The 26,781-nt window shown below is 40.6% G+C and overlaps 1 protein-coding gene across 1 annotated transcript in view; it reads left to right on the forward strand.

Annotated features, from left to right (window-relative positions):
- CRAMP1 (cramped chromatin regulator homolog 1) overlaps positions 1 to 25,756 on the forward strand; it is a 44,855-nt gene extending 19,099 nt beyond the window's left edge. Inside the window, exons 6-20 of the mRNA XM_009807051.2 lie at positions 4,645 to 4,730; positions 5,497 to 5,620; positions 6,742 to 6,823; positions 7,867 to 9,132; positions 11,456 to 11,633; positions 14,944 to 15,125; positions 15,795 to 15,869; positions 17,106 to 17,187; positions 17,928 to 18,032; positions 19,048 to 19,226; positions 19,798 to 19,878; positions 21,240 to 21,474; positions 21,742 to 21,906; positions 22,572 to 22,717; positions 25,194 to 25,756. Of these exons, the coding sequence (XP_009805353.2) occupies positions 4,645 to 4,730; positions 5,497 to 5,620; positions 6,742 to 6,823; positions 7,867 to 9,132; positions 11,456 to 11,633; positions 14,944 to 15,125; positions 15,795 to 15,869; positions 17,106 to 17,187; positions 17,928 to 18,032; positions 19,048 to 19,226; positions 19,798 to 19,878; positions 21,240 to 21,474; positions 21,742 to 21,906; positions 22,572 to 22,717; positions 25,194 to 25,358 (3,151 nt within the window). The 3' untranslated portion in view covers positions 25,359 to 25,756. The remainder of the gene's footprint in view (positions 1 to 4,644; positions 4,731 to 5,496; positions 5,621 to 6,741; positions 6,824 to 7,866; positions 9,133 to 11,455; positions 11,634 to 14,943; positions 15,126 to 15,794; positions 15,870 to 17,105; positions 17,188 to 17,927; positions 18,033 to 19,047; positions 19,227 to 19,797; positions 19,879 to 21,239; positions 21,475 to 21,741; positions 21,907 to 22,571; positions 22,718 to 25,193) is intronic.
- The last annotated feature ends 1,025 nt before the right edge of the window (positions 25,757 to 26,781 follow it).

The raw sequence follows: 26,781 nt of genomic DNA on the forward strand, positions 1-26,781 counted from the left end.
AATCACTAAGCAGGACAACTATGAAAGAAAGCTCCCTTAGAAATTACAGGGGATCTGAATCACTTTCTGCCCGGTCCTTTGTTGCTAGCTTTTTATTACAGCAGCGATACATTGCTGAATTGTGTGATTAGGATATATAACAAGAAACAAAGATTTATGACAGTATATTAGAACTACCCAGAAACCCATTTAAATGAACTTAAACCAAAGGTTTTTTGGTTTGTTTCACTTTTAGGAGTGAAACATTTTTATTTAACTTAGGTTTTGCAACAATCTTTACATTTATTTCCTCAAATGTATTTTTTTATTGAAAGTATTTTCTGGATGTCTTTGTAAATCTATAGGATTTGTGGATGAGTTTAAAAAAAAAAACAACCAACAACCCACAACACACATAATTAAAGAAATACCGTAAATACGCAACTGTTAAAGCACAGTACCGCTCAGTGTCTGTTAGCATATGTGGTTTTGCCCCCCAACCCGAGAGGCTCTTCATATCACAAGTAAGAAAGACCATTAAAGACAGAAACTTTTAACAGGTATTGATCGATCTGTCTGGTTCGGTTCCTGGGTGTGCTTTGTGTGGAGTGCGAGTGATCCTTCCTTGCTTTCGATGTCCTTGTAAACACCGTTTGGCATGCTGAGGGGGAATTTGTGACTCCCTAAAAATCTTGATAATAAAATAGCAATTCATCCTGAAAAAATTCGTATACAAAAGTTATCTTTTCAAGTAGGTAGAATATGTTCTTGGTGTCAAGTTATACTAGTAGTTCTTAATGCATATTCAGTAGAATAACTTTTTTTAAGATTTACCATTTTCTGCATTTGGAAACATCCAGGATCTAGGCAAGCGAAGAGAAGGAAGGAAGTCTTTTTAGGCTAAGAGTAGTTCTGTTGCAGTCTGTCTCCTTTTTACTGTGCTTTTCTTTTAAATTAGAGCTATTCTTTTCCCAGCTTCCCAGCCATGGATTTCAATTAGGAAACTACAGTCTTTTAAATATATCTGATTTTATATTAGCTTAAAGAATAACTTATCAGACTTTGCCTGGATTGCTTGAAACGCATCATACTTAATGCAAAAGGGAATTAGGGGAATTATTCCTGACCCTCCAAGCAGAACACCTGAATATAGAGAGCTGGAATTCTACTTCTAAAAAGTATTTTAGGGAACAATGAAAAAAAAAATACTGATTGCTGTAGTCATGGAAGAGTGCTGTAGTGGCAGGGTGATAACTTCCATGTGAAGTTTTTAATGCTGTTTTGTCAAATTTGTGTGTTCTGTGTTCCTTCATTTACTGAACAGTGTACTTTGCTAGTTGACTTCTAAACTGTGCCGTTCTCACTCAGTACTCGGGGAATACAGTAGTTTCTGCTCTTCTTTTAGGGCTATCAGCAGTTTTGCATTTATTTTCTTTCCTCCAATATGATTTTCCTCCTAGATTTATTTTTTTAATATCTTTTCTATAATATACTTGTGTTTTTCACACTTCTTTTCTGGCTTTTATCCTAAGTTTTCGTGGGTGGGGTTTTTTTTTTTTTCCCTCTCTGCCTTTTAAGCACAGATACAAATGTGATCAGGAGCTTATGACGCTGATTTGTTGCTCATTTGTGAGCTGCTCTGTGGTGGTAACAGATAGCGGGTATCTGCAACCCAAGGTGCAGCTGAGCAGGTGGTAGACAAATTGATCAGGAACAACTGCCAGGAAGCCTGACTCAATAAATGCCTTACGACCAACCAGTTAGGCTCTTGAAGAGAAATAGAAAATATGAAAAATGAACAGTAGTGCTTTTCTTCCTTCTTTTTCTTGATCAAATTAGCTTAGCTGTTCTAGGTGGATCAAATAGCCTTTTGAGCATTTAGGCCCTTCTTTCAGTCACTGTCAAGTACTGTGACGGAACAATTTCCATAAAGCTTGTCTGTTTTATATAGTCATATCGGGTAATCTAAGAAGAAATGCTGTTTCTCCCCACAAACCCCTTCTCGCTTATACCCTTACACTGTCAAAGTTACAATAATAATAATATTAATGCTATTTCTGACTCTTCACTTATGTGCAGCTACTTCAAGGGCCCATTTGATAAAAAGGTGTTGTGTTAGCTAAAATCAAGACTCAGGAGAGTCTCAGCTTGCACAAGTAGTCAAAAGAATTTGCTGTCCTGAAGTACTGTAAATTTGCAATTTAGCAACCTGTTTCGAGGTGCATTGAATTACTGGCTTTCTTTTCACTGGCTTTAGTGGATTTTGTATGAGGCTATTATGAAACTGTTTTTCACTAGAATGGGAGAGAGCATCTAGGCATATCTTCACTAAGCAAGGAAATCATTACAGCAGTTCTGATTGCTGTAATTAACTCCTTGCAAGAACAAGGAAGGCAATAATTTTGGCGTGTTCATGCAGCAGCATTGTTTTCCATACAACCATTCTATCACATTCCCAGACTTCGTGTTTTCTAGCGTTTGGATGTATTCGTGCATCCTATGATCTCAACATAAGCTTTATAAAATTACTTACTGTGATGAACAGGATTAGTGGCAATAGAGTAAATGTAGCTTTCATTGAATCCCTGTAGTTAAAGGCAAAGGGTATTTGTTGTGAATCATGAGGATGTGTTACTTTAGTGTAAAACTATGTAACAGGAAGAGAGATTTCTAGGAGCTATAGTAAAAGTGAAGATTTTTGGTCCTCAGCTGTTTTTTCAGTTACTGTTCTTGAAGAAAATTATAATAAGCACTGGACAAAGAAATGTAATATGTATCTAGAGTTTTTATTTACTGCAAATTTTCTAGGTTCTGCCAAATCCTTTGGGTTTTGTACCAGGCACTTTTATAGTAAGCTGCTGCTTCTGAGTGCTGGCTGAGACCAAAGTCTGGACTCGTGAAGAAAAGCAGAGATTCTCCACCGAAAGATTCAGACCCCAGAGAGAAGTTGTCCAAACATTGACCAGCTGAATTTGAGAGCAGCAGAATTTGTAGTAGAGTTTCCTGTTTTTATAAATTGCAGTCCCTGTTAACTTGTCCTCACTTGTATTGAAACTTGGTTTATTTACACATTTAAAAAAAAAAAAAATAAAAGGGCGCTAGCTGCATATGATTAAACTTATTTTCAGGCAATTTATTTTCTAAAAAATGCTGATTTTCTGATAAAATCATATTTGCACTTTCATATAATGACAAGAGAATATTAAGCCTCGTGCATTAAGGCTAAGGTGTCCATCGCAATGACCAGGGGAAAGTTTTACCTTTCATCGTTAATCCACAAATGTTACTATCTCCTCCTTAAAGAGTCCTTCCACTGGCAGAGATTGACCATAGTACTTGGTGGGACCAGCTGTCTTCAACCAATTCAAGTTAGGGTTCTGTTGAAAGAGGAAAGGTGACAACAGTGCTTCTGTTATAGCAGCTGTAGTGTTGTCTGCTGTTGCAGATGTGGGAATAGGAAGCACTATTTAAAACCAGGCAAGTAGCTCTTGGATCACCTTTATTTTTTCTGAAGTAGTACTATTGCTAGTTTCTCTACAGCACTTGAGAGCCTTCTCCTCTTTTCATTAGTTAAGCCATCACTGCTTCTGTGTCAGAGCTCGTTAGAAGGAGTGAGGGCTAACATACTCCCTCTAGCTTCTGGTAGCTCAGTGCAGATTGAGGAAATGTGCCCTTCCAGCCCTGGGATATTCTGAATCTGTAGAAGCTCACAGCTTAGTACGTGAAACTTTTGATCTGCTCACCTCATCAGCTCCATCTTCTCAGGTCTGGTTTCACTTCTGCTGCCCTTTTGTGAATTTCCCTCTTAGCAGTGTAGACAAGTGATCTTTCTGCCTGATGTTGCCTTCCTTACAGCATAGGAAAAAATAAGATCCTGCTATAGGAATATTCTCCCTAATTTCTTTCACTTCACTTGCAAGGACCTGTGTTCAGTCCTGCTGCTTCTATGCTAGCTGCTCCTTACTGCTTGAAGTATTAGGTAGCAAATACTGCCATCAGTAACTTTGTTGGTCTCAATGCCTGCCTTTTAAGTCTCTAACAAGAAAACAGGGCTGTCTGAGTGAAGGAATCAGATAGCTCCACTGTGTGAAAACAAAAATGGACTCTTGCTTTTAAGGATCTTTATAGCTGTTAATGTGATATTGAAGGTAAAAGCCAGTGAAATCATACTGTAAAAGTTATTTTGTTCAGATTCCTGCACAAGCTGTTAGACCTCATTTCTGCAATAGATGTGATGTTGATATTCCAGAATGGAAGACTCTTCAAAAACTTCAGACTTTTTCTTCCCGTAATTAAGAGTTAGGAGTATAAAGAGGAGACTAAAGCAAAACCACTTGTCTTTTATGAAGAAACTGTCTCTGAGGGTACTCTTCAACTGAAATAACATAATTCTGGTCTGCTTTATAAAATAGCAATCCCTTCCTCAGTGGACAGCCCAATGTTTCTTGAAAGTCTGGAAGAGGAGGATCACAAGAGTAGCATTTCTATAATGAAAAGTAAGGTGATAGAAAAGATTAAATGCTCTTGTGAGTCTGTACTGCAAACCCCTACGTTTCTTTGTTCATTCCTATCGCCATGATTGTATTTGACTGTGTCCCTAATATGTACGTATTCACAAACTTTTGTTAATGGTGCCTGTAAATACTTCTCTTTCAATGTATTCAGGGCTACGACTGTTCGTTACAAAGGCAGAAATCTTCGTATCAAAGCTCCGATGTGCAGGGCTTTGAAGAAACTCTGTGATCCAGATGGTAAGTAAGAGACGCTGGAACGTGAAAGGGTTTTAACAGATGGTTGGAAGAATAAGAGAGTGAGTAGGCCTGTTCTGATGTGTACATCACTGGCAGGGGAATTAGTGCTATTTCACATTTGTGTGGGGCACAGATATGTTCCTATTGTCTCACTTATCCTGTTTGCTTGTATAATCCAAATAGGACCCACCCAGGTCTTTAAGTCTTGCAGTATGTCACTAGCTAAACTGAAAAGGAAATAGCTACACGAGACACAATTGCTACTGCTTTGCCAGTTGTGCTTTCACCATATGCAAAGTTTAGTCCTTTGTGCCAGTGAATAAGAAGTAGTATGTTGTTTAGCAATGAGCATTTTAGACTTCTTTTTTACCTTCTCCAGTTCAGCTCTGTGTGATTTTTTGGGTTTTGTGTGGTTTTTGTTTTGGGGGTTTTTTCTTCCTCTTCCTTCCCCCCCAATAAGTAGAATCAGTGCAGTTTAAAGGTCTGAAATAGTATACTTGTTCGAAGTTTCCAGCCACCTGATTTTGACACTGCTTGCTCAACTGAAAGCTCCAGTACCACTGCAGTGTCGAAGGAAAAAAATAAACATATTGGAACAGGCGGTAATCTTAAGGAGGCAGGCTCCGCAGGTGAAGCTGAGCTGCGTAAATTGTCTGTAGGTGATGCTGATGTCTGTGATGCTTTTTTCGTGTAAATTGAGCATATAGTGTTCCGACTGAATTGTCCTTGCTTTGACCCATGCCCTTTGTGCTTCATCTCCCTTCAGGCGTTAGTGATGAAGAGGACCAGAAGCCAGTACGTCTTCCTCTCAAGGTCCCTGTGGAGTTGCAGCCACGAAATAATCATGCATGGGCTCGAGTACAGAGTCTTGCCCAGAATCCACGGCTTAGGTAATGAAGAACTGATTGTGGTGCTCAGAATAGAATAGGGAAATATGTGAGCAGCATTCTAGCATCTTTCTCTCTCTTCAGTGTTCTCTTTGCCAACTGGGCAGTTCATCTCTGATAATGCAGTTTGCCTAAATGTACTTATTCCGAAGACTTTGTTCAATCGGAGTACATGATTGTTGTAAACATGAGATACCAGATTTGAAAATTAGATTACCATTCTTTATATCTTTTGAGTAATGATAGAAGCTACTAGAGTTGGAGATGACTATACTTTGTGCCACTTGCACCCAGCTGTCAGAGCAGAACGCAAGTAAAATGGAGATATGCAGCACTAGTTCTACTAAAATTTGTACTGAACGTACCATGAGACAGAGGCACAGGGGAGGGAAGTAAACCACTTTTTTTACTACAGTCGCCTGCACTGACTCTGAACACGTCAGTTGCAATGCAGTGATGCTAGCAGAAAGGAAGGTATTTGTTGCTTAATCTGCTCCCTGCAAAATGTAGTTGGTGCTGCTATTTCAGTGTCATCAATGGCTGTTCACCCTAGTACTTACATCTAGTCCAAGACTCGGGGGAGAAAACACGAGGCCTCTGTAATGTCGATTGTTCTTTTAAAAGTACTTCCTTCCATATAATGACCAAAGATCATGCAGAGAGGAGAGTGAAGATTTTTAGCATTAGGTTTATTTTGTAAAATGCTTTGAGAGCAAAAAGTAAATTTTGGGGGTTTTTTTGTGCCCCTTTTTCTCCTTCTTTCTATGCTTCATGTGGTAGCTTTGTGCCTTGCCTGCACTTTTGCAGTTTAGCTAAATCTTGCCATCTTTTTCTGTCTTCTTCCATCTGTATCTTGAATCATGGTAGTCAGATTTATCTGATAGGCTTTTAGATCTTTATCAGTTGTGAGTTATCTAGATCTTAAAGTTGCGAGATAACGTATGTTTTTGTTTTTCTTGGGTTTTTTTTTTATTTAGAGCTTGAGAGTGGTAAGTGAGTTCTCTGTGCTTGTATTACAGAATGCCATTTTTTTCCCTTAATTCCCATTCTGGCATCAAGGCTGTGATTTGAACTTCTGCTGACATTTTTTCTCTGTTCCCTTGCTTTGTGTATCTTGTATACAGAATGATTGTGGAGTTACATCGGAAGGTCTCCAGCCTTATTGAGTTCCTGAAGCAGAAGTGGGCTCTCCATGAAGTGCGTATTGTATCCTTTTCCTGCTTAGTCTGTTTTGTATGCTGTGTCCTGGGAGCAATTCCCTTCCTATACTAAGTTCATTTTTGCAACGGAAATGTGATTCTACCTTATAAATTGACCAGCCCGTGCTGGTAGAGGTCAGTATCTCAGCATCACTAATGGAGCCTTTCATGGGAAATCCCATAGTACTCCACTTTTAGCTCAACTCTTCTCTACTATGATCCCCTGAAAAGCTAGTTAGTAATAAATGAAGCTCCCTGCCTTTATTTCATTTCCTTAAACAGTGAGCTTACTCGGTTTCATTATGGACGGGTGACCACCACAGAAGCCTGGATAATAACTGACGATTTTGTTTCCAGATTCAGCAAAGAGGTTAAGGACAGGTCTTTCCACTTGCTTTATGCAGTTTCACCAAATGAAGGCTTAAGCTTCTTGTCTAGGTAGCTGCTGCTACCTGTTATGTATCTGTACGCTGTCTGAGCCGTACAACGTTAGAGGTATCCCTGCCTCTGAACTTTGATCCATGGAGTAGAAAGATTTGTGAGTTATCGCCATTCTGTTCCTCTCTTGACTGGTATGCTGTATCCTGTTCTTAGTCCTTTAATTCAGGCTTTTCTTTTTAATTTGTGAGCCTGGAAGAAGTAGCAGCATAGCACTTGAAACTTAGAAGGATGTCAAAACATGTGAGGTGGAGGTTACTGCACAGAAAGGGGAGTCCGTTTTGCTATGCAGTGACGTTAGGGGTTTTTTGCTTGGTTTTGTTGGGAATTGTTGGTTGGTTGGGTTTTTTCTACAATTACAACGGTGTGTGAAGCAGAGATAAGTAATTTTGTCTGGAACAGAGATTTAGTTTGTGCTTGTAGCAGGTCTTCAGTATAGTCCTTATCACCACAAAGGGGTTTAATTTCTGATCATAGGGTCTTCGTATCTATGCCGAATAAAGCTGATCAAGGACATGTTCTACTTTTTTTTTTTAACTTGCAAAATAGGCTACCAGGTGCTTTTTTGGAAAGGACAGATGATTGTTGTATTCTTTGACACATCTTTTTTAGCGTAAAACACTAGAAGAACGGCAGCTTCAAGACTCCAGAGACTCAGAAACAAGAGGCGGCTTCTCAGAGGAGAAAGTGATGCTCCATCTCTTTCCAGGAGAGAACTGTACACTCACTCCGCTGCCTGGGGTAGCCAGAGTGGTCCACTCCAAGGCTTTCTGCACAGTGCATTGGCAGGAAACTGGCAAATGCAAACAGAACACGAAAGACTCTCACTTACTACCCCCTGCACAAATCTTAGGCATACAGAGTGGTCAGGGGACGGCTAGGGGACAGCTAAAATACACGCGGGGAACAGAAGGTAAGGGTGTTGGAAGGGCGGAGAGCACTACAGAGTCAAGCAGAACCTCACAGCCCACAGCTGAAGTTTCTGCAAGCGCTGAAGATGGCACCCCAGAGACTGGCCTGGTGGAAGGAACAGCCTCAAATCTTGGCATCACTAATTCTCTCCAAAAACTGCCTTCTGGACTACAAGATCCAGGAGGGAACCACGAAAAGCTGAGCTCAGTGGCCTTCTGTGTGGAGGGCAGGGAGGCTCTGGCCAGTGAGCAAGCAACTGTGCTACCATCGTGCAGCACAGCTTGTGCTTGCAGTAAGATCCCTGATGTAGAGGAGCTCTCTCTGCTCGATCCATTCCCACGGTACATGAAGTCCTGTCAGGACCTGATCGTCCCAGAGAAATGTTCTTGCACAGACAAACTGCATGGGAAAGACTCTACTCCAGCAGCTGGTGATACTTCTCCTGTGGCTTTTCCAAGCGGGAGGAGCACAGAGGCATCTGACTCCTATTCACAGCTACCGAGAGGTGGTGTGGCTTCACCCGGCAGTGGCCCATCCAGATACGAAACTCAGGCTAACCACAGCCAGGGCCAGCAGCTTGATGCTTGTACCAAGGATATAACAGATGCAGTAATGGAGGATTCTCAAGAGAAGCTGGGCTCCTCATTTCCACCTCCACCTCAGGGACAATCTAGTACAAAGTCTCTCAAGGATGACCCAAGCCGGCTCTCTCAACAGGTTAGAGAAGAAGGATGGAGTCTAAGAACTTCTGAGAGCCTTACGCTGGCTGAAGTCTACCTCATGATGGGCAAACCGAACAAGTTGCAGCTGGAATATGACTGGTTGGCTGTCTTGGAGCCGGAAACCCAGGATGCTAGGGAGCAAACATCTGAAACAAGTGCTGTTCCTGCATGTACCACCTTTCACAAGCAGAGACTCCTGAACTGCCTTTTAAAACTCATCTCTACGGAAGTCAATCCCAAACCAGTAAGTAGCTCTTGTTCATACTCCAGATCCTAAACTCTTATTTGATCTGGGGAATAATTGCCTAGCTGTGTGTTCATAGTAAATCAATGACCAGCCTTGTCAAGATCTTGGAGATTCCTGTGTTTAAAAAAAAAAACAAACAACACAAAAACCAACACAACCCAGCTGCTGCATTTGCTTTAGTTTCTGGTTTGCTGTGAGTCTGAATGATACTACAGTGAACATTTAATGTGACTGCTGAAAAGATCAGTCGTTAGGTTAGGTAGGTGCCTTCTATTCTCTCAGGTTCGTAGAACCATAGAACAGCCCAGTCTGGAAGGGACCTTGAAAGATCATCTGGCACAACATTTTGTGGGAAATGGAGCCTAGATGAGATTAATATTCCATGTGAAAACTGCAACCCTTAACTTCCAATGTCTATGTAGTTTAAGTGTGAAAAGGGTTTATTTCTTTGTGATAGCATAGCCAATATAACTGTGACTGCCACAGTGATTTTTGTGAAAATTCCCAGACTCTAGGATAGTTGTTTAACAGACCCAGAAAAATAGCTTCTTCTTTAGGCAGACAACTGGGAATTAACTTGCTTTCCTTCTTGTGCCTTGTAACTAATGTTTAAGATCTGTCCCTATGATACCTGGGCAACCATTTCCACCTAGTGCAACCGTCTGAAACTTAGTAAAACATCCTTTTAAAGACCAAGAAGACACAGAATTCAACAGATCTGATTTAATTCCCATGATGGAGATACGATGAATTAAAGATACCATTTGCACCGTATTCCAGCATAGGATGCAAACGTATTGCTATTCCCAAACACACGTAGTTCTTTGATCTTTCTTTATTGGTGCAGACTTGAAGCTCCTTTTGATCTTGATTTTATAGACATAGAACGCAGGATTTTATAAATTTAAAACCATCTTTGCTCAGATACAGCTCCAGATATAGATTTTGTTTAAACTGTGAAGACTTTTGGTCTGACATCTCACAGATCGGTGACAGTGTCTCCTCTTCTGGCATCTACTTTTGCTTCTGGTGACACATGTGACAGCCAGGGCTGACATGATTAAACAATCACAAACTAGAAAGGACATCCCCTTAGGCTTGGGGGGAGAGGGTGAGAAGGGGGGGGGGGAACCCAGCAGTTATTATTTGCAAGTGTTTTCCTGTCACTTTAGCACTTTTAGTATCTTAATCAAAGTGGCATAGTGCTACTGAAAAATGAAGGAGCTCTTTCCGATATGTGCCATATCATACATTCCAATAAAAAGAAGTAACATAACCTTTTCTTTTATTTGTCAAATACCACTTCATACTCGCTGTGTTTCAGAAAGAGATACTCTTCTTGTGGCAATGAATGTCGTGGGACTGATAGATATTCAAGAGGCGAGGATGATATTTACTGCCTAATTGAAAGTACTGTAGACTTTTTGAAAGTTTTGTCTCTTAAATCCTCTGCATTTCATCAAATAATGATAGGAACCATAATATTTTTGCCACAGGGTGCTTTAACAGAGGAAGGATTGATTGTCTAGATCCCTGCTATTTTCTCAATACAATATGTAGCAAAGTCAAAATGGCCAACTCTGTTGTAGTTCATTCCTTTAAATGAAGATTACCAGCATAAACCAAACTAGCAAATTGCATTGCAGTCAAGTGTGGGTGGTAATTTTATGCCTGTGGTTGCACACAGATTCCTTAAAAAGGGAGCGTTTTCTAGAAAAGCTTTTAAACAATGTAATGAAATAACTGGACAGGCCTGGAAAATTAGTAAAGCACCTTGCCATGTGCCTCTTGTTATTGCTGTGTTACAGTATGAAATAGGAGAAGGGATGGGAAAAAATTCAAAACTATTGGTCTCTACTTGATCAGAATTAAGAGCAAAATGTTTTTGTCCAGGTGTACTTCCAAGCAGAGGAGCCCTCTGGATGGTTAGAGTTTATGAAAACAAGTTTTGCACTGAATTAAAAACAACACCTTTTCCGTTACTATGACAAAGCTGTGTCTTTATCTTTATTTTTCCCCCTCCCCCTCTGGTTTTTTATTTTTATCTTGGGGTGGTCCAGCACACTGTGTGAAGCTTGTTGAGTGTTAACCCGATTGTAACATAAATTAACGATACTGAACCGATGACATTTAACACTGCTAAGTGCATAGGAGGGGAATTTCAGCTGCCCACCAAACACACACAGAGGTATTGGTTAGAGTACTTAAAGATATTGTAGCACGACAGATTATTTTTCTTAAGCTTCCTAAGTAGAATGAGTTTAACAATGTATTTGTTGTAACAATACACAATATTCGTTTAATGCACGTGCATTTTCAGACGCCCGAGATGAGCTCTGTTGCCACGTCACCTATAAAGCCTGCTCAAGAGGAGCAGTCACTGACTCCTCCGGGAAAGGTGATTGCCATCAGCAGCAGGAGTCCAGGTTGTGCACGAAATCAATCTGCCCTTCGCAACAACAAGACTTTTTCTCCTGGTGCTGCTTCCAGCTCCTCAAGTGAGTATTCATAAAAATCCGTTTCAAGAGATGAGACCATTAGTACCTCATTCTGTGATGAGTACATCCCAGTAATGTAACATGGGGAGAACGAATGTTCTTACTCTTACAAACTTAACTATTTAAGAACGTTGGTATATCTTAATTTGCTTCAGAGTTGTTCTAAATTCAATACTTCTTGGAGTCTTGAAAAACAATGCACATCAATAATACGATTTACAATCCAGAAGTTGTCTCACAAGTCACTCTTACAGAAGATGCTGGTATTTGTTAGGAGCTGACTGATACAGGGTATGGGATCTCAGGAGAGTGAAGGCTTACAGAGCAGGAGAGTGAATATATGGTATGAAGTTTGTTGAGAAAATAATTACTGAACATTTTCTGTGCCATTCTGCCATTATAAAATACGGAATGATTATGAATTGCCTTTTAATAGAAGGTACAGCTGCTGTAACGTGTGAGCCCTAGCCATGCAGACCAAGAATTTCGGTTCTATTCTTCAGTCCAGCTGCATTAGCCAACAAATGTTTTATGACTTTAGAAAAGTTTGTGAAGGTGTCAGGGTTACTGGGAACAACTGTGGTTCATACGCTGTCCTTCTCACACCATGCTGTAAGAAGCAATGGACCATGAGCAATTTAACTGATGCTTTAAAACACACTTGGTGCGCTGTGTGGTTTTCATTTTAAAATGGTATTACAGAAATTTCATCTTTGTCTAAAGCTTCATTGCGCTTACTTGCAGACAAGGACGTACTTAAATATCTAGTAAAAAGCCAATAATTTAATAGATCAAATGGATAAATTGTTACATGTATCAAGCCTGATACGCAGGCTTGAAGGACATACCTTTTTAAATCAGCCTTGCAAGTAGAATCAAACTTCCTTAGTTTGCGACATCCATTTTTATGAGATTGTACTTTATGCTTCTCTAATGCCTTGAAAATCCATTCTAAAGCATTTTAAGAGTAAGGATCCTCCACTGAGGATACCAGACAGAAACAGCAAGATGGTAATACTTTGTTTTGTGTCTGATCCCCTAGAAACAGACATCTCTTCTGCTTACATAGAGCTTCATTGATTCAAACCCAAATATAATGGTCCATGTCAGTCTTTGATTCGCATCACTGAATTACAAGGAGGGTTGTGCAGCACTATGGTTTAACATACTATAATGAAGCACGTAGTCTTTAGTGCAAAGTCAGGAAGTGAAAAATACAGACTATGTATTCCTGCTTTTGTACAGTACCAAAGATAGCCAAGTTGGCTTCATCTGAGCTGTGTGGCTTGAACAGAGGAGCAGTAAAAGTGTGTTCAGTACAAAGTTCTACCTAGTTAATTAGTCTAGCTTCTCAGCAGTTCTGCCTGGGGTAATGCACTCGACTTAGGCCTGAGGTAGCGGCATTCCAGTGTGTCAAACGGATGCCCAGGGAAGTCTGATATCTTCACCCTGAGCTGTGTTGTTTTGGTAGACAAACTGAATCCTTTTTATCAGCCCTGATAAGGGTGTTCTGGACCTAAAATAAGATTGTTTGTGGTCTGGATTGCAACCTGTCGTATACAGTAATTATCAAGCTTCTTTGTATCCTCATATACAGTGCTATTAAATGACTGCAGTAATTTGGCTGTCAGAAAGTAAACTGCTAGGTTACTTTTGGTGATAAGCCTTCTAGGTGTGTTCCCTCAGACTTTGGTCCTGAGTCTGTCTAGGTGCTAACTGCTTTTTGGGTTTCGTCCTTTGGGTTTTTTTAATTAAAGATAAATTGATTAGGCCTTCTCAATAGAAAATAAAGATTAGAAGATAGTCTGTGTCCGCTCCAGAACTGAAGGCTTTGGCAAACTAACAGCTCCACAAAAGCCACACAGCTAGCTGGAGAGACGAAAAAGAAGATAAAAAGAATCATGCAAAGAGATTAGAAAAAGTGAAGCAACAGCTGTGATGCAACATCACCTACAGTGCTTAGAATATCATGCAATTATAGTTGCACTCCTTTATTACTTTTTTTTAAAGATAATATCGTGTGTATTATCTTTAACTATTCTCTCCAACTCCTGGTCAGGCAGGAGGCACAAATTTCTATGTTATTCTGCATTTAATTGATTTTTAGATACGTTGTCACACTGCAGTTTTAACTAACCTTTGGAAAAACAGCAGAATCTAGAGCAGCAGGGTGGAGGTGGCAATTCCATCTTTTAAATAGGAGGATAATAAAATCTGTAGGTTTATTTGTTAGGTAAACAAAGTTTGTTCTTCAAAACACTTCTGGAATACTGTTGCGTATACCCGTCTCTGCACTAGTGTGGCCCAAGCTTGTGCTGTATTGTCTTCCTGCCCAGGGAGGCAGCCAGCTGGCATGACTAAGAATCATTGCCCACTTGCTTCTTTCCCCTCGGGGTGAGTCAGGTGCCTGCTGCCTCCCAGCCGAGATCTCCAGCCCAGCAGTAGAGGCTGGGGTACCAGGACAAGTAGGGGCGCAATGTGAGTGTGAAAATAACCGTTACTGTCTATTGTAATGAAACCCGGTGTTAGACGGGCAGCGAGCACCTCTGTGGAAGAGAGGCAGGTACGCTTCTTAGTACGTCATTCTGAGGTAACCAACAATACTGGTTTTCATCCTAGCTGGATGCCTGCAGAGTGGGCACAGCGCTGCGAAATCCTACAACGTTTTTCAAATTTCAGTGTAAATTGAGAAGTTTTACTCAGACCAGATGCTATTATTTCAACGTTACCAAACGCATTTCTAAGCCAATCCATCTTTTGGAAGGTATTCTGGTAAATTGATCACTGCTCTTTCATTTCTCTGTCACCAGAATGACTTTATTGGAGTTGTGCTTCGAATTACCACGGGGGTGGGGAAGGGAGTGTAAATAAAACATAAACATTGTAGAATGAGTCTATGTTTGTATTATCTTCCCCTACAAAAGGAACGGTGGATATATAGTTTGTTTAGTGGGAAGGGCCCTCAAGTATTTCTACAAGCTGAATAGATTAACTGGTTAACACAGCCTGTGTGGGGCTTAAAACTGGGTGCTTAAATTCTAGTTTCTTTAGTAGCGTAAAATTGCATTTAAGCCAAGGATTTCAGAGCAAGTGAATGTCTGCAGTGTCCTTGTGAAGCAGGTAAATACTGTCAATTTGCAGGTGGGAGAACTGAAGTATCGAGAGTTTCATAGATTTGAGATCACAAACAGATGGTGGCAGAGCCAGAATCCATAAGTCCCAGCTCTCTGTATGAGCCTTCAATTACTAAATAGTTACTTTCTTTTTGTTTTCGCTTTACTTCATTTAAATTACTGTTAAAATCTTCTAGGTTTGAGAAACCTCCCTAGACCTCTCTTGGTGGCTGGTCCTTCAAGTTCTGGAAGCACTGATGCGGATGGTGGACTCTTTGCGGTTCCTACAACTCTACCACCCAACAGCCGCCATGGGAAACTGTTCTTGCCTAGCAAAGAAGCAGAACTGACCTTCCGGCAGCACTTAGACACAATCAGTGTAAGTGAGATGACTGAATGAAAAAAGTAGCATGTAGTGCCCAAGCCAGCTTCCAGTAGTATTACAGGGATTTTTTTTGTTCATCAGAAAGGATGGGTTTCCCTATGGAGCAGTGCTTCTAGGGGTGCTCAAGCATAACATTATATTAGCTGAAATTAGTCAGATTTTTACTTATATAAATATGCTTTGAAGTGACATCATCTCTTCAGACTTGAATCTGAATGCCATCACACAGCCTGATGAAACTGGTTCACTCTCTAATTAAGTTGCTCCAGCAAATACATTTGCCAGGTTTAGCAAAACTGATACCCTTCTTACCATACAGCTAATTTTAATATAACCTCATTGCTATATTTAATTCAAATACTCGTTTTATATTTTTATATACAATCTCAGTAACAACTTCATAGCAAGCTGCAGTAGTTAAGTAGTGAAATGGCTTTTTTTGGGAGAAAGCTTTATCTCCACAAAACAAGAAGGAAAAAAAAAATACATTCCTGGTGGAAAATTTTCCTACTCTAGCAGACAGAATATTCTATTGTCTGAAACAAAACACAGTATTTTAATAAACAGTTACAACTTTATTGAAAAACAGAGCTTGGGGGTTATAATTTATTCTGTGTATGCATGCTTACAATACTTTCTAATGCATTTCCTATTCTTGTCCAGATGCAGTCAGACTTCTTCTTGCCAAAGCCAAGGAAGTTACGGAACAGGCACTTGCGGAAGCCATTAGTAGTACAGGTCAGAACAATTTGCAAAGTGTGAAATGCCTGTTTTGCTTCCTGAATAGATATCAGTAAGGCTATAATGATTTGCACCTAACTGAAATAAAAAACCTGAACTTCCCTCATACATCTGCTGGAAGAGTGAAGCTGAACATATGAAGGAACAAGCATTTTAGTCCATCTTGTAACCAGCCATGTTATATTCCCTATATGAGGAATGTCAACAATAGTAGTAGTCCAGTGCAGGAAGTAGTTTGGAAAAAATAAAAAAGCCCCTCAACTGAACGCAGGTTCTGCTGTTTGGGCCTGCTGGTAGTGATGCACAAGCAGTGTGTTCATCTGGTATCCTGATCTGTGTTATTGCAACAAGATCTCCCTTTAGGTATTTTTTTTTCTGCTTTGTACTCACTAATGGCTGTTAAACTGGGGTCGGTATAAACCTCTGTACTGAAATATAACACTACTTGAAAGAACAATGATTTCTGGAAAAAAACGGGACTTGCAAAGAGATGTATAGAAGAGGTAGCCTGTTGCCATGGAACTTCTGCAGTAGGCAGGCATTAACCTCCCTTCGACTACTCTGATAACCCAGCAAAAAGGCACATGCCAGTGTGAAACCACAGGCTTGTCATAGGGACTTGTGGCAGGTGGAGACAATAGGAGAAATCTAAAACCAAAATAGTGGAAACTCATTTGGGGAAAACCAAGTTACCAAGTGTCAATATGCCCTTTTGTCTCTTCTGCTTTGTATAAGAATAGGAGACCTAGAAATTACATACATACTATTTTTTGGTACTGAGATATTCTGGTCTATGCAATTCCACTTGTTTTAAGAGCTCCCAAGTACATACAGTTGCCTCATTAATTCACACTTGTTTAATTGTGACGGAAGATCAGTTTGCACACAGACTAGATCCCATCCTTAAGATCACTGCTGTAATTCTGTGGGAGATTTGAAAATTACTGCAAGAATAATCAGGAAGGAATATAGTTCTAATTAGCATTTCTCTGAGAATTGTCCATGTGGAAATTTTGTCTACAGTAGTTTACAGAGAAAACACACGATTCCTATCTGTAGCTTCTTTCTCAAGATTACACAGACCTTACTGCTGTGTCTGTTGCATTATAGCCGTGCCATGTAGATACTCTGCTTATTCTGGAAGGTATCATGAACTTCTGTGCCTTAGAAGATGATCTTTACCCTCTGGTCTGTATTTAAATATGTTTTGGTTTATTGTTGTTTCTCACATAGAGAACACTGCTGCCCAGGCCATCTGGAAATCCGTCCCAGCATGTCTGTTCCTTTTCTATCTTGTCCAACTCGTCCATTACAGGTGAGTCTGCCTATCTTCTATCACTTCTTTGCTGCCATGAGATGGACTAGAAAGTGTCCCTTAAAACTGCAGAAAGGAATAATTTCTAAATAGGAAAATATCCTTTCAAAACCAGTCATCTATCGGTTGCTTGAGTCACTTCCTACAGGACGATGGGATTGTTCTCCTGGGTCATTGTTAAGGAAGTCATGATTATGACAGAAATTTTTTTCTTCCGTTTCCCGGTATTGAAAGCAGGAAAGAGTAAGAAGTTCTCTACAAGGAGACAAAATTTTGGAATAAATTACTTAGATGAGAATTTTTTTCTGTAGGGTGTAATAATTTGTCTAGATTTTATAATGGATGTTTCCTAGTACCTGGGATAATGTCTAAATTTCATAAAGTAAATCAATATACTACCCATTTGTCCTTTTCTGCTGATACACTCTTGAGTACTATGGTAGTACAGGTGATCCCCCATCTCGGCTTAAATCTCAAAATCAACATGAGACCTTAAAGGTTATCTTCACTGAAAATAATGAAAGTAGCTTCAATAACACAGCAACACTTGCTGTTGCCTTTTTGTGATAAGGCACTGGCTGCATGTAGCTTGCATTACTATTTCAAGTCTGTTTCATAGTCTCACTACTTGCATTCCTGGAGCTTGCTACTGCTTGGAATTGGTTTGCTTCCACTGAACTGCTCTGCTTTAAAGATGTTAGATTTCATTTGCTTGAGAGGTATTTAATCCTTCACCCTAGGGAGAGGTTCATTTCGGCCAATCCAGTCCTCACTGACTAAAGCTGCTGTTTCTCGTCCAATTGTGCCCAAAGTTCTTCCAACCCAGGCTACCAACCATCTGTCTAGTAAGTTATTTCTTAAACAGAATCGGAGTCATCGTCTGTTGTGATGTGTATGATGTTACATTATTGGTTTCTATTTCCTAGGTAAAATCATTAGTGCCTTTGGAAGTTAAAGAAAACAGCTGTGTTAATGATATCTTACTTTCTGTGGCTTTGGGTGACTGCAGAAAGGGAGCAGTCAGCGGTGGAACAGTCTGAGCTAGGTTCCTTCGCTGTGAATGACCTGCAGGCAAAGCAAGGGGTTAGAAGTTGCCCAAATTGAGCACTTTTGTGATGTTCTCTTGTAAGACCGCTTTGAAAAGGGATTGTGACCTATTTGAAAGAAACTTAAAAACAGCTTATTTACTAACATGATTATGAATTCTACAAGAAAAACATGCTGGTGTCCCCCAAGCAAATACCATCTTGCAACAAAAGAATGGGTCCCATAATTGGAATGATTAGTGAGGTGAAAACAATGACTGCCTCTGTGTTTTACTTAAAGGATTCTCTGATGGGAAGACATTCAGATGTTTTAAGTGGATTTTAAAAGATCTGGGTGAGGTTGACCCTGCAACAACATAAGGGTTTTTTTATATTGAGTCTAAATGGCTGCTAGTAGCAAGATGACAAAATAAGGCTATGTTGTTTTTATAGCTCCTCTAGTAAACTATAGGAAATTTCTAGAAATTGCATAATCAAAAACTTAACAATTTGCAGGACAAAAAAAGAAAAAAAAAATAGAAGGAAAGGGTAGGGGGGTAGAACAAGGATGTTTCTCTAAACTCTCGTGATATACCTGATAATATATTGGAACAGGGCAGAAGAATTAAACGTTTCAGCTGAAAGAAATGTTATACTTTGTGAAGAGGAACAACTGATATAGCTGATCAGATAATTACCATTTTTGCTTTTTACATGTGTTACGTTTTGACTCCAGGCAATTTTTAAAAAATCATCTTTTAGATGAGTCACAACAAAGTAATTGCCTGAAGAAGAGGCTTGTAACATGTTTCTTTGCTTTTTTGTTTTACAAAAGGTGCTATCGACTTGGCAGCTAAAAGTGCTGGTATTATCCCTGGTAGCCCTGTGTCTGTCCTGGATGCAGATGGTTTGTCAGGTGTATCTCCATTGTCACCAGATGGAGTGACCACGGTGGTAACAGGGCAGGAGTCAACAGTAGCACATCAGAATGGAGGCTCCATCACCGCTGTAGAGGTCAGAGTCTCTTGAGCATGCTTTTTAAAGTAGTTAAGTGTCTTCTCTTTCATTGCATTATTAACGTGTTACTAATGACTCTTCAGTGAGCTTTCTCCTGGGACTTGCTGTTAGACACTTTTATCGTAGCAAACCCAATCTATATTGTATAGTGTGTATTTCAGGGTTGAGGGATCAAATCATGATTAAATTGAACAGAGTTCCATCCTATGGAACAGTTTTCAGCTGTGAGACTGTTGAAGTTGGCCATCCAGAAATCTGGGCTTGAAAAGAAACATGAGCATTTCAATAAACAGTAATTCAGGAGGGAATTTGGGGCTAAACACGGACCTTTAGGGATGTATTTGGAATGGAAACTGTGATTTCTCCTTGCTGTTTCTTTCATTGAGACCCAGATACCTGTTAGTCCGTGTAATTTTTCTCGGGGAGTTGATGGACGATTTTGAAAGGCACGCTATGTAAAAAGAGCATGCATAAACGGTGATAGGCACGTGTCTATTACCTCCCCAGCTATATTTGCAGCATCTCGTGTAAATGTTTGTTACTCACGTGATTTCTATTGTGCTTCTAGGGCTCAGGCCCTGGGTGTCGGGTTCCGTTCATCAGCCTACCAGCACGGCATGAGCAGGAGGCCGTTCCTGATGGTTTCCAGGTAGAGTATGTGTTGAAAGAACAGCTGTATGAAATGGGTAACATTCTGAAAACACCACTGGTATTACTAGTTAAAACCCCTTTTTCCCAGGTGATTGTACACTATTGGTACTCTTTTGTGGGAATTGAAATCATCTCCAGCATCTGAGGAAGTGAAAGAAATTTAGGAAAGCTGCTTAAATTTATGTGAGTGCCATTCTCTGAAAAAGCAAAGTGAAGCTGACAGTCTCTGACCTCTAAAGGACAAACAGGTTTTACATATTTCTTGATACAGTGGAGGAGTTTATAATAGCTATATCGTACATGTGTATTTTAGACATCACAAAGAAGGATTTCAGCAATTGGCAGTCCTGCTGCTTGTATGTTGCTGAAGGAGGAGTATTAAGACTAAAACTGGGATTGTAATGCCAGCATCCTCTTCAGAGGATCACTTTTCTTTATGCTGGAGCCAATAAGACATAGATACTTCTTCAAAAGTAACTGTGGCAGCACCTAAGTTATAAGAGTGTTGTCATCCTATCCCCAACCTCCTTCTCCAGTGGGATCCGGGACCTTGCGTTAGATATTTAAGCCTCAGAATACAGGCTTTTCTTTTTTTTAGTGGAAGCTGTCCACCCTTTCTGTGACAGGTACATGTGAAAAAGGTCAAAGTAATTTGATTGGAGTACCTAAAGGAGAGGAAGACTTTTTTAATAGCACAGATGTTAGGACATGAACCTACTAGGCATTTATTTGTGGTAATGGGGCCTTACCTTATGGTTCTTTGCTCTCAGGACAGCTTTGTATATACTACATCAGGGGGAAAAAAAAAAATCACAAACACCTCTATGATGAGGTACTAATAACGAGACTCCTTAAAAAAGATCAGTTGAGTTTTGGGAAGTCTGGCTGTAAAGAGGAGTGAGTTAGCAGTTTAGAATATATCTATACTCTTCAAGCAGTTACAGGTTTTTTGCCTATACAAAGGCAAATTAACTATTAATTTTTAAGAACTGTCTTGTAGGTTCATCGAAATCATGTTAATTTTATTATTATGCTTGTTTCTGTTATGTAGGCTGTATTAAATAGTCTTTGGAATGTTACAGACCCATATTTTTTTCAGATGATTTGGCAGGATATGGGCTGAAGCATATTTGTTTATGCTTAACAGATATTTTTCATGAAAATAATACAACTTTATTATACAATAATATATTCCTAAAATTTTAGGAATATTAGCTGTTGGATTATTAGTCCTCTTTTTTTTTCTTTTCCCTAAAGTCTGATTTTAATCTGATGCTTAGGAGCTAAGCTGTTGCTTTTCAGACAGATTTCCAAGTCCTTCATAAATTTATGAACAATTCACTCTGTTTCTTGTAACAGGGCACATCAGTCCTTTCTCTGTCGGAACTGTCCAAGACTCCCCTCCAGAATGGTCTTTCCACCCCTGCACTTCCTTCATCAGAGGCTTCCAGTACCCGGCTCTCTCCTCCCAATGTTTCTGCTCTCTTGGATATTTCTCTGCCTGGACCACCTGAAGATGTGCTTTCTCAAGGAGAACCTGCCACTCAGATCAGTGATTCTATCATTGAAATAGCTATCAGCTCTGGTCAATACAGTAAGTCTGAGCTTAGCTAAAGTTTTCCTATTAAATTAAAAAAATCCCTGTCATCTTACATGTCAGCAGAAGCTTTTCCAGGAAGCAGTTCTTGGGTTGTTTTTTTTAATATCTGTTGGAAATAAAATTATGTGCCTAGCCTTTATTTTCTAGCATATATATAGGTGGGGTTTTGTTGTTTTGGGTTTTTTCCTTTCTAAACGTAAATTGGTGCAGTGTCTTGTAACTTTACCGCATTGACTGAATCAGTGATTCATTGGCTTACAGGTGAAGGTGTTTCTCTCTCTCCTGCAAAGCTGAATGGCAGTGATAGCTCCAAAAGTCTTCCCTCCCCATCCAGTAGTCCTCAACAGAACTGGATTGCCTCTCCCAGCCATGATCCCCAGTGGTACCCCAATGACTCCACAGACTCGTCTCTCAGCAGCTTGTTTTGTAAGTGTCAGTACGTGGAGAGCTGCAACAAAAATGCTCTTGCCTTTCAAAAAAAAAAAAAAAAAAAAAAAACAAACCACCACATTCTTTATTAGAAGTGAGTTCTTCAGAAAATTGTAAACCCGGTAGGATGTTTGTAGAATTCTTCCCTTACTTCTTGCTTTCATTTCAACAGTGTTGTCTTCAATACACTTTCTTTCTCTTTACAAGTCTGTTTCTGAAAAGATCCTGTTGCTAGATTGGGGCCCATACCTTGGGACAAGTAATTCCTTGGCAGATCTTTGTAGTCTGTTTGAAGCCTGACTCATCAGTTAGGTTGAGACATTTTGGCTGTTCTGCCAAAATGAAAAGATGCCCTTGGCTCTGCTGTTGGAAAAATAGGCTTCGTTCTGTGCTTGGCGAGCATAATCTCAGAGACATGAGATCACTGGGTTTGTTTGGGGTTTGGTTGGTGGTTTTTTTAATTAGTATTTAATGGGGCCAGTGAAATGAGTCTTTGTACTCTTAGCAGTGTGCTGATGCTGTTCATGCTGGTAACACATAATTTTTAAGAGAGAGAAGAAACGGACATCTGTCCTCCATTTTCAATTTCCTTGTCCTTCTCTTTATCCTCCCAATTGCAAACATCCAGTGCAGTGACTTACTGATGTGCCTATTCTTTGCAGCAAGTTTCATCTCCCCCGAGAAGGGACGAAAAATGTTGCCAACTCCTGTTGGGACTGCCAGTGGCACCTCCTTACTGGGACCCAGCCTTCTGGATGGAAACTCACGGGACTCTTTTGTGTCACGGTCTTTGGCAGATGTAGCAGAGGTATGTCATCAGATGGCATTCAGCTGTCTGCTTCCTTTTTTAGTGCAGTGTTACTGTATGTTGTCCATCATACCTTCCCAAGATACTTAGGGCAAAGACGCTTTGACGTCTGCACCTCAGCTTATTAAAACGGGGTTACAGTCTTAACGGAAAGATGTAAAATGACTTGAGGGTATACTGCACCAGAGCTGGTGCAAGAAGCTGTCATGAGCACCTTCGACCCAGGTTCTTTTTGCTGGGGGAGGTCATGTTTACCTTGTTGGGCTTATCTTTGTTTTGACAGAGAGAGTGGTAATCTTTCTGTTTTGTGTGTCCTGTTTTGTACAGCAGGAATTGAAAATACTAGAGAGAAGAGTTAATACTGGTGCAGCTTACAGTACAGTTGGAGGACTCGTAGGAAAAACAGGTCCAGAAGGAAGAAGCAGGGAATGGCTAATACTAAGTTACCTGAGAGAATGGCAGAAGGTTCTGTGCTGCTGAGATATTTTCTGTTGGTAGAATTACCCTTCTGTTTTGAAATCTTTTGAAGGGGTAGAGTGAAGACCAGGAGTTATTAAGGCTTTGATACGCTAGAGGACAGAGCTCCCTTTCAGAGGGACAGACTGGAGGAATGAGCTGCCAGGAACATTATGGAATTCAGCAAGGACAAATGCAAAGTCCTGCCCTCGGGAAGGAATAACCCCGACAGCAATATAGGCTGGAGACTGACTGTTTAGGACACAGCTCTGCTGAGAAGTACCTGGGCATCTTGATAGACAGCAAGCTGAACATCAGCCAGGATGTTCTGTGGCAGCCAAGATGACCAACAGCATCGTGGGCTGTTTCAAGAGGAGCATAGCCAGTAGATTGAACAAAGTGATGATTATCCCACCCTACCTAACAGCTGTGAAACCATGTCTAGAATATTGTGACCCGTTTTGAGCACCCGACACAGCAAAGACATAAATAAACTGGAGCAAGTTCAGCAGAGGGCCACCAAGACGATTAGGAGGCTGAAGCACCCGTCTGTGAGGAAAGGCTGATGGTACTGGGCTTGTTCAACCTGGAGGAGGCTTCAGGGTGAGCGGGACCTAACTGCCTGCCAGTACTTGCAGGGAGGTGGTCATCAAGACGATGTGGCCAGGCCCTTCACAAAGTTGTGATGCATGGTGGGAGGAACAGACAAAAGCTCCGTTGAGAAATGTTCTGACAACATATGAAGGAAAACTTTTTCACCCTGAGGACAGTCAGGCAGGGGAACAGGTTGCCCAGAGATGTTGTGCAGTGTCTGTCTTCAGAGCTTTTCAAGACTAACATGGATAAAGCCCTGAGTAAGCTGGTCTGTCCTCCTAGGTGACCCTGCTTTGAGCAGGAGGTTAAACTAGAGACCTCTTCAGGTCCCTTCCAATCTTAATTATCCTACAGTTTACAGTCATTGACTCAGTGTAATGTTGTATACATTGTAACTTTGTGGGGGCTTGCCCTCATGGAAGGAAAATGTCATTCCTCTGTTGCCCTTTGGATTTGGATAAGGAGGTTCTGTACAGACCTTGTAAGGAGAAGCTGCAGCAAGCTCATGCTGTTTTAATGTGCCCTTGGCAGCTTCAGCCTCCTCACACAACGCCGCTTCCTGGCATAAATATGAAGATTCTGCTTGCTTGGTAGTGAGGTTCTATCAAGGTGTGTGATAATTAATGGAATAGATGATAATTTATTTGTGTGGATTTGAAGTGACATTGCAGCCCTTGATCTTACAAACTGCCTTAGAAGAAAATGGGGTTAGCCACCATTTTAGGCACACCAGAGCAGCTGTTGTGGCAGATGTGGGTTTGTGTGAGAGTCTGCAGAGGAAGCAAGTATCATTTAAAATGGCTTTAATGATGGGAGAATTTTGAAAGGCCTTTAAGTGTTGTGCAGAGTCACGTTTTAGAGGTAATACCTATAGAGGTTTTGTACAGTGCATCTACTAGTGCACCTTAATGCTGAATTAAGGATAGGCAGGTAAGGCCCATTGAGACTATAGGTGTTTGGTGGGTTTGTGTTTTGTTTTGGGTTTTTTTTTTTTTTTTTGGACTCTTCCATTTAGCCATGGATAAGAGCTATTCTCTAATTTGGATAAAGTGAGATAAAGTATATCTTTCTTATGAGGAGAGGCTGGGAATGAAGATGAGGGAGCCAAACTCTTCTCAGGACAAGAGGCAGTGGGCACAAATTGAAACACATGAAATTCCACCTGAACACAAGAAAACTTTTTTAATGTGAGGGTAGTCAAACACAGAACCAGGTTGCCCAGAGGGGTTGTGGAATATCCATTGATGGACATAATTCAACACCTGACAGGACAAGGTCCAGGGCAGCCTGTTCTAGCTGACCCTATTTGAGCAGGATGGTTGGACAAAATGATCTCGAGATGTCCCTTCCAACCTAAACAATTCTGTGTGATTCTGTGAATTTTCCATTGACATGTAGCTCTTCTTTTCTCTCACATCTCTTCTAGGTGGTGGATTCCCAGCTGGCTTGCATGATGAATGAGAACAGCATAGATTACATATCACGTTTTAATGACCTTGCCCAGGAACTATCAATACCTGAGCCAACCCGCAGGGAAATTTTGTTTGATGGAGGAGGTGGTGGTCCTCCGATTGGGGATCTCTCACAGTGAGTGTATGAGACCAGCAGGCTGGTGTAGACTGTTCAGCTAAAGTTGGAGCTTGCAGCGCTGGATCATGGCAAGGGCAGGTTGTAGAGAAGCAAGTGAGGCTCAGTTGTCCTTCTCTTGTGTGCCTCTTTCTAAAAGAGAAGCATTGTCTTCAAAGGTCTGAAGAAGTACTTGCAAGTCCTGGAATGTGCAATATACTGGGAACAACAAAACATGGAATAGTATTACAGAGAATGCTGTCCCCCCTGCATCCGCAATATGAGGTGGCAAGTTTATGGGGCAGTCCTGGACTTGTACTTTGGAATGGCCTAAGCAAGAAGCTCAAGCAGGGAAGGGTAGTGCCAGAAGCTCCCCTACATGAATTATTTTTTGCGTAGTAATCAAAATGCCATGATTTGGGATCCACATTGAAGTTGTGGAGGATGAAGGGTGGGGGTGGGTATGGGAACCATTTTGCATCTTGGCATGTCCTAGTTGGCACTCTTTTTATCAATGAGTCAAACTTAAGTTTCTTGCACTCTCTTCAAAGGCACTGCGACTCTACAATGCTTCATTTTTATAGACCATTCTGTTTCTTTGGCTATGTTTTGTTGTTTGACCATTCCAGCAGGGGCACGTACCTGCTTTCTTGTTTTGTGGGAGAGCTCTGATTCACCCTACTCCCAGACTGCATGGATCCTTGGGGCGTTTTCTCTATTTTTAAACCCCATCATATGTCACAATCATCATCACCCTGACTGCGCTCATATTCTCCACCTTTGAGATTCTTCATCACATTGCACAGTTCATCCCAGGAGTTGGGAGAGTGCTTTCTTCCTTTCCCTGAAGAACGGTTGCTTTTTAAGTCAGGAAACACTGCAAAAGAGCTTTTTGGAATCACTATGAAAGCTTTGTCATAATTAGTCTTGGCTTTGCTGAAAACCTGTATATATTGCCATCTTTCTCCACAAAAACTGAGGATTTACCGGGGAGAGGAAATAGGAAAGATTATTGTAATGTTAAGAAACAAATAATATGTTAATGCTGAAGTTGTTGAGATCTGTTTTGTGTCATGAAGAGGAGAGGTGTCAAGTCCTAGCTTAATCTCAGCCCTTCCTTAGTTCCTCCTTGTTCTGTGAATTCCAGGTGCTCTGTAGCACCTCAGGGCATCATTTTTCATTATAGTGACTCCCAGGCACTAGTGGATCTGGTACTCCCTCTACAAAATCCCTATGCATTTAATGTTAGTGTTTTAATATTTGAAAGACCCAGATCCTGATACCAGTGGGTTCAAAGGAATATAAAGTTACTTTCTCTACAGCTGGTTGTCCATCGATTCTACCTTTATAACTCAGGTGACTTTTCCTATTTCCTTTCCTACCGGTCATGAGAGAGAATACCTTTATTGTGCCCCTTTTTTAAGCACTTGTCTGCTTCTCCAGTAAGA

This window comes from Gavia stellata, chromosome 18 (genome assembly GCF_030936135.1).
Source record: "Gavia stellata isolate bGavSte3 chromosome 18, bGavSte3.hap2, whole genome shotgun sequence".
Classification (NCBI taxonomy): Eukaryota; Metazoa; Chordata; class Aves; order Gaviiformes; family Gaviidae; genus Gavia; species Gavia stellata.